Here is an 8,309-nt window from a genome sequence, read left to right as displayed (position 1 = left end):
CTTTTACTTTGTCAGTTTCGATTTGTTAGGATACCTGGGACGCAAAAGTAAAATGCTTTTGCAAAGGTGCTTGTGCTCAAAAGAGTGTCAGAAGTTGCTGGAGCGGCGTGCGAACTTCGCCTCGGCAATTAGTCTTGTTGTTCGATACTATTCAAGTTCAAATAGAAATATTTTAAACAAATATAGACGTAACATACTACGCTAAAATTATGAAATGATAAGTAGACAACGCATTCAAATCAGGACCTAAAAGGTTTATCTACGGATGGCTTTTGACGAAAAAGATTCTAAAAGGCTTTCTGAGATTTTTTTGACTCGTGGATATATCCACGAGTTTTGGTGAGGTTCTTTATGCAAATGCGTCACTCCTGCGTAACCGGAAGTTCGATCTAATAAGCCAATCAGGATGGATAAACACAACAAACTGTGACTTCCTGTTCGCGGGGTTGTGCGCCGCCATTGCTGTATGTCGCTTTTATACTTAAGAAAGTGTTTGAGCACCTTCCGCTGCATTTAGAAGCAAGAAACGAAAGAATTAAACAAATGGGCTTTGTTCGAAGGTGAAGCAAAAGATTGTGAACAAGTACAGATTGGTGCAATTAATTGTGCACCGCCTTTCACTGATCAACGCGAAGACTTTAATACATGTCGAAATGGAATCGACAGACACATGGTGAGAAGACAGTGCCTGTTCATCCCCTAAGCTCACGGGGGATAAATAAATTCCATTTGGAAGGTGACTGCCATTTGGAGAGTAACATCGAAGCTATCAAAGTATACCAATTTTTTTCAAAGCTATCACGAAGTTTTGCAAGCTATGAGTCAGCTGATGAGTCATCAAAGCCACATGAATACAACTTGAACAACATCCGTTACATGAAAAACAGAGAGGCAACCAAGCAATTCATGCTTCCAGACACTAGTACTTGTGTGGTGGACCATAATGAAGAAATCTCGAAAGACTCGGTCACTGATTATGTAACGAAAACTGATGAGAAATCCGTACCAATCTCCTGCGATAGAGCAAGGGCTGAGACAGTACATGCTCCCCGGGACAGAGAACCTTCCAGGATTAATTCCTTCCAAGAAAACATCGAGCTTGTTTCAGAAAGACAAGGTAATTAGAAAGTGTATGATGCATTATTTAAATAAGTACGTACCGAGCTCGTCTGAGTTGAGAAAGTGTTTATCTCTTGCTTTTGGAAAATATTATCTCTCTATACCTAGACCGCAACTCAGACGTAACAATCTTTGAGAGTAGGAGATTCTAATCGTCATTTTTATCTTATTATCAGCAGGACTGCTAAACACAAGAAGACTTGTCAGTTCTATTGTGTATTCAAGATCAATCTGCTACTACGCATTCGACAAAATTCAACCAACAAAATGAGAATTATTGTCTATCAAGAGAAAAGCTATTGATATCAGGAGACATTGAATCGAACCCAGGCCCTGATGCTCATGGAACGAGTACACATACAGCACATACAATACTGAGAAATCCTTCTATAGCACTGTTGCAGGCTCGATTAGCTCAAAAAGGATTGAAGGCACTAGAATGTACCTCAGATGGTTCATGCTCCTTTTCTTCTGTTGCCCACCAGTCATACAATGATCCTTCCTATCACATGAATGTGCATGCTGCTGGAGTTGAATCCATCAGAACCAACCGTCAAAAATTTATTGGACCCATTACAGAGGAATTGTGAATTTGTTGTTACAGCAATATACATGGTGTGATGCACTTATTGTGCAAGCGGTTTGCAATGTATTAAATGTTACTACTGTATACATATAAATGAATCCATTGAGGGGTGGGCACCAGTCCTATAAGCGGACAACTGTGAACATTGGACATCGAGATGGAAGTCACTATGTTTTAGCACTTCAGTTAGATTATTATAATGACAGTATTTCAGGTTAAGAAATCAGCAGTGTTACCAATGTCAACAATTATTCAGAGCCTGGTAATAATCGATTTATTAACGATGGCCAAAAATGATGTGAGTGCCAGTAATAATTTCTACAAAGCAGTGGCGAAAAAGAGCTTATATGAGAGAATCTATCAAGCGGAAGAGACAAAATCACGTGAAGAGTTCAGGGAAAAGAAAAACAATGCAAAACGCCAAAACAGATCTGAAAATATTGAAGCAGCAAGGGAATAGGAAAAGAAAAGCAATCCAGAACATATCAGAGACCTAAACAGAAAAGCATAAAACCATTTAAGGAAAGCTATGCAGAGCTCAAGGCTAAACCAAACTGAAATTTGTCAAGGTCAAGACTCTATTAGACATTCCATGTCAAGAGTGATTCAGTCTTTTTCGTGATAAGATAACACATGGCCCTGAATATATAATGCACATCCTGTGATCAGTTATGGTTCAGATCATCTGTTTCTAAGTGTAACAGTATCAAATATAGTGATAAATATTCGCAAGGTTTGTTGGAGGAATGTATAATTGGCGCAAAAAGTGTTAATATTACTGAATGGATCTGCTCTACTTGCTAAACCTGGTGACATTAACAATATGACTTGGCAACAAAAATCAGACCTTATTCAAAATTACCCTGTCATCTGTACAACGAACTTTGAACACATGGTACAGCTCTTTATAGAGTATGTGTTAAAGAGTAATCGTATGCCTATTGGAGAAATGGTATACTTATTTCACAGGGTTGAATTCCAGCAAAAGGGATTGCCTCACATACATGCATTATTTTGGGTATCTAGTTGCATATGAGAGCCCACCGTGCTGTTACACAATTATCCAACTATCAATGCTAATGCATAAAGAAAACTTCAGCCTGACAATTTTAAACAATCGCGGTAACTTTCATATCCACGAGTAACGACAGTGGCACTTTGATTGTAATATCGTGATACACTAAATCATGCTGGGCGCGCGTTGTGTCTAGAGTCATTTTATAGAGTAGAGAACTAAATACACTGTGTACTACAGTCGAACCTGTATATAATGGCCACTCTCGGGACTTGAAGAACTGGTCACTTAATACAGGTGGCCGCTTAATACAGGATCACTAAAAAATACTCATTGGGCGTGGTCTAATGTCGATTCTTAATAACATATCATACAAGGAAATAATAGGACAATCAACACTTTTTCAAGAGATCAATACTTTAAGTAAAGTTGCCAACTTATAGTATACGTAACATTGTGTAAAAGTATTGTGCGATAAATTGTCCTCTTCTCTTCTACTGTATACTTAATATACAGCACTGTATTTAATGACTTCACAACAAAATACCTCATTACGTCATTTCATAGTTGTTGCCGCTTCATACTTGGCCTCTGTTGTTTACAAAACTCCGTGTAAAAAAAAGTCATCCGCAGTTAACGTTCTTCAATGCTGTAGTCAGTTCTCACCACCTCCCTGTACGTATAAACCGATCGATTCATTTACATTTGTCTTTCTCGGTAAATTTTAACTACGGCGCTATTTTGAATGGTGCTGAATCCTCAAACCACTTGTTTACAATGTCACGAACCGCGGATAGCCAAAAGACTTATTCCGTGAAGTGGAAGTTAGGTCTGATAGAAGTTGTGAAAAATAACAAAGAAAGACAAACATGGGACTGCTACGGGGTGGCCGCCTAATACAGGTAACAAATACAGCGCTTGTATGAGCGAAAAATGGAGACTTTGAAAACTGACCTCTTAACAGAGGGTGGCCGCTTAATACAGGGCCTTTTTACAGGTTCGACTGTAACTATAAAATAAACCAAGTGAACAATTCGAGGTCTTGAGACCGACACGCTTTATTGTACTCAAATTTTGAACAGTGCATCGAGAAAATACGAAGCATCAGATCAACACTGGCTTTTTACGGCGGTTTTTTGTGCGATATGAAAATTAATGGAGGGTTATAAAATAAATAAACCCCTTTCTGCTATGTCCTTGGCTTTGAAAATTGTCCTCAAAATTTCATATTTGCTCTCGAAGCTTCGCTTCTCGGCCAAATATTCACTTTTCGGATCTCTCAGCCGCGGACATTATCGGCCGACATACCAGTCGCCTGAAGGGATTTATTTACTAAATATCATGTATCTGATGTGATATATATGATATACCATACCATACCTTGCCATATCATATCATATATTGTGTCGTATCATATATCATATCGTATCATATCATATCATATAGAAACAGTTTAAATCACAAATGCCTTTCTTCGCAAAAACCCTCGTTTTTCTCCTGATAATTATTGGACGAACCCGGCTTCCTAGTCAAAGATTACCATTACGTACTTTATTTCATTAATGCTAGTCCAGGAGCTTGTCTCTGCCCTAAATATTGTTTGAGTAATACTGAGCTACTCATTTTGTAGGCAGAGCAGCATTGTAACTTGTCCCACATATTGGCGATGTGGCGGCTCATGGCTCTTGAGAAAGCAAAGATAAAATCAAGAAACAACCAGGTACGATTTAATTCTTCCAACCACCTACCAATAATTCATACGAAAGCAAGGGCAAACAGGTTTATGGGAGTATGAATGCGTGAAAAAACGTTACGGTAGTGATATTGTTAGTCGAAATCAGAGAAAGTGCTAGATACAAAATTATACATCCTCCAAGTTTTAGTGGGCAGACCATTCTCATCTCTACATAGTAGCTCTTCATCTGTAAACTGACTACAAAAGGAAGGTAAAGCCAAAGAAATGATTTTATAATACGGTGCAAATGTAAATTATAAACCAAAATACACGTTACAAATATTCCTAAAAACGTAAAGACAAAATGATGCTCCTGAACGCTTTTTAGAAGCTGCTGCAGCTTCCTTTCTCATACTTCTCAGATTTAAGGGACAATGTCTTAGGCTTTTCGGCGATTTTTGGTCGCTAAAATTGAGCATTAAAGGTGTCGAAGATGCAACATTTGCTAGCCATCTTGACTTTTGAAGCAGGCAGGCTAAAGTGGCGGCTTCGTGAGCTGTCCACTAGGGAAGACTGCATTGTAAAGTATAAATCAAGAACAGAATTAGCCCTACATACACATAATGTTAGCGATCTGATGTTTGGTTAAGTCGGACAATTTGAAAAGTCTAGGCATGCCAACATTTTTTCAGAGGACATTAGTACTCAAATACTTGTATTTCCAATGAGTACGTTCTGTGCACCAGAATGAAAGATACTGCATAAAATGCTGTTATTACTTTTAAAAGAGGCCAGGAAAACAGTCGAGTGACACGGATGTGAGAGCCCTTTTCATGCACCCTTTTTCAGGAGCCTTTTGAGGAAATGTCAGACGTTTTCAAGGTAAAATTGAGCTCCATCGTCGCGGGACATCTTAATCGTGTTCTTCGCAACATAGATATGGAGCACTTTTTGCCGCAGCTGCTGGAAATGATTCTGCTGAAAGTAAAACATGCTGACGAAAATGTAGCTGACATGAGGTGAGCCTCCGCCTTTTCCCGCCCTCCAGTGGAAATGATCTAGAAGTTGACAGAGGAAGCATTTCCCACCTTCCCTTCAATTTTGTTTTTAAAATAGTTCAAGTGCACTCCCATAACCCCAACCACCTGTTTAAGGAGGGCCTCCCCCACCCCTCACGGGATTTTTTAGACGATCACAATCAAGGCATTCCCAATCTTCATTTTAAAAATGATTCTAAGTATGAGTGATGACTTATTTTATTTGTTCTATGAACCAAAATTACTTTTTTAGAACCTAAGACTGTATTGAGTTCCTGAGGGTAACTCCGAAAAGGCAATTCATTGACGTGGAGCCTCGTACTATGTTGCTCGCACCATTCTTGCGCCAGCCGAAAAATACCCGCTCTCTTTTTACTTGCTCGGAACACTTGCTTCCCAGAGAATTCAACCCTTACAACATTATTAAGTGCGTTTGTTTTCTTTAGTTTGCGAGAATATTTGGAACTGTATCTGGCAGACAAAAACTTGGACCAAATCCCAGGAATGGAGAATATACCAGAAACCGTTCACATGAAGCACTTGCAAGCCGTTTGGAGCTTTGCTGTCCAACTATGTGATGACTTTCGCGGTGGAAGCCAGTCCCTCTCTGCTTGAAAGGCATTTTGGAGATTCAGCCCTGTCATCAGTACTTGCAGAAAAATCCATAAATGACTAAAATAATCTTTAGGCTTCACGTGATGTACAGTGATTTGACCTTGCTAGTTTAGTATTAGTCTGACCAATAATCATACAGGCCACGTGACAAGCCAACTTATTTGGTTTAGTCTATGACAGCAAAATCATCTTAGTATTTTTAAATGTTTTTTTGCAAAGCACGAGGGCTAGGTTAACATTAAGATTAAACGGGTTAATGTTATAAAGCAAATGGACTAAACGTTCTGAAAAAGTTTGCTTCACTGCTCCTGTTAAAAAAAAAACCAAGCCTCTTATTAAAGCATATAATCTTAAAAGACTGAAGTGGGTTAAACAAAATTCTCTTAACAGCTGATTTCTCTTTTCATGACTCGTATGCGCAATCTTTTTTGACGTATTTAGAAACAATTGCCATCAGTTGTTCAGAAAGCCTGAAACATATTATCTATCCATAAGGAATTAAATAAGCACAAATATTGCCATTGATGTTGTCTTACGTACATATACCTAGAACCTAAGAGTCTACATTCACCTGAACTAGTTGTAGACTAAACTGACTAGAGTGTAATGTGAAGTGCTAAGTATCTACCACATATGAACCATGTGAGCGTTAGCCCTACTGATGGAAATGGGCCCACACAAGGACAGAGAAAAACTCTGACCAGGGTGGGAATTGAACCCACAACCCTCGGGTTAGATCACCACTGCTCTACCCACTGAGCTACAAGGTCAAAAGGGTGCACACCGTGGCAGCTGAAGATGTTAAAGTCACCGCAATGAATATGTACAAGGAAAAGGAAGGATCACGTTTTTGCAAACGTTGGCCGTGTAGCACTTTTCATCTAACCCTAACCATAAACTCCTTAGGGCCCATTTCCATCAGTAGGGCGAACGCTCACATGGTTCATATGGGGTAGATACTTAGCACTTAACATTACACTCCAATCAGTTAAGCCTGTTTACATGAAAGTTCTACACGGCCAACGTTTGCAAAAACGTAATCCTTCCTTCTCCTTGTACATGTTCATTGCGGTGACTTTAACATTGTCAGTTCCCACGGCTTGCTCTCGTCTGACCTTGTAGCTCAGTCGGTAGAGCAGCGGTGATCTAACCCGAAGGTCGTGGGTTCAATTCCCACCCTAGTCAGAGATTTTTTCTGTGCTTAGTTGTAGACTAGTTTATTTGATTACATAGATACCTGTACTTTCTTACCTTCTTGTATGTCTTAATTAATTTTTAGTTTTGTTAGCCTGTCAAACCTTTTGCTTTTAACCTGATCGTCCGGCTCGAATGACTGCGAGCCCAAGTAAGGCACTGTCAACAGTTCAGACGATAATTGACGCGAACGCTTGGAGTTAAGGCAGTGTGCAACCGCATCCACAAGAGGCCTTCAGCGACAATCAACAAGATTGCCATTACCCAGAAAATCTCGGAACCTTAATATTTTCTGTACCTCTTTGCAAAGGAACACGCCTAACCGAACGATTCACCCAGCCACCTAGCCGAACGACCTCAAATTTCTCCATGTTCAATTTACATCCCGTAGGGTACTCAATTCATTGCACACGTTAGAAACCGCACATATAACAATCAGTGGACCAGATGACGGACGTATCATCTGAATATAGCGATAATATATGAAGAAAGGAAGGCACATTAGGCTAGTAAACATCACTTGGTGACATCAGGGTGGGACCAAAAGTTAACAGCCAGGAAAATAGCACACTGCAATGGTCTGACAAGGTGCAAAAAGAAGCTCGTATAGCGAAGGACCAGAACACTACTCACGAAGACTTTCTCATTAATAAACCGACCCTTAACTTCAAAGTTTTGATAGGAATGACTTACATGACGCAGTTCAGAAGGCTGACAGGTCTCCAGTCTTATGCAGAAGCTTTTCTTCCCCCTTAAAGATCAAAGCAATAAGCACCTCACGCGACAAAGAGTCAGAGGTCCCGCAGATGACTTAAACGTGCCAAGGACGGATCTCTTCAACGTTTCACAGACCTTCACACAGGCTTTTTGTTTTATTTTAACGCATGGAAATACAGATACTTTTTGTGTGTCGTTTTCTGAGGCTCATGTGTACTATATTAGAGTTGTTCTCTGGTTCCGTAACTGTGACGGGTCAGTTATGTCGGTGTTCATTATTCCATGTGTTGTTGGTGCTGTTGAAGTTCTTGAGGTTGTCTAGCAGTTTCAGGAAGTTTCTGTTGTAAGAAC

General features: G+C 39.7%; 1 protein-coding gene across 2 annotated transcripts in view; it reads left to right on the top strand.

Annotated features, from left to right (window-relative positions):
- LOC138027547 (E3 ubiquitin-protein ligase rnf213-alpha-like) overlaps positions 1-6,568 on the top strand; it is a 198,357-nt gene extending 191,789 nt beyond the window's left edge. For both annotated transcript variants that reach the window (XM_068875097.1, XM_068875094.1), the window contains exons 81-83: positions 4,351-4,440; positions 5,245-5,414; positions 5,879-6,568. In XM_068875097.1, the coding sequence (XP_068731198.1) occupies positions 4,351-4,440; positions 5,245-5,414; positions 5,879-6,047 (429 nt within the window). In that variant the 3' untranslated portion in view covers positions 6,048-6,568. The remainder of the gene's footprint in view (positions 1-4,350; positions 4,441-5,244; positions 5,415-5,878) is intronic.
- Positions 6,569-8,309: the final 1,741 nt, after the last annotated feature.

The sequence above is a fragment of the Montipora capricornis genome, chromosome 2 (assembly GCF_036669925.1).
Source record: "Montipora capricornis isolate CH-2021 chromosome 2, ASM3666992v2, whole genome shotgun sequence".
Classification (NCBI taxonomy): domain Eukaryota; kingdom Metazoa; phylum Cnidaria; class Anthozoa; order Scleractinia; family Acroporidae; genus Montipora; species Montipora capricornis.
Note: the sequence above shows the minus strand (reverse complement) of the source record. Positions and strands in the feature narration are given on the sequence as shown.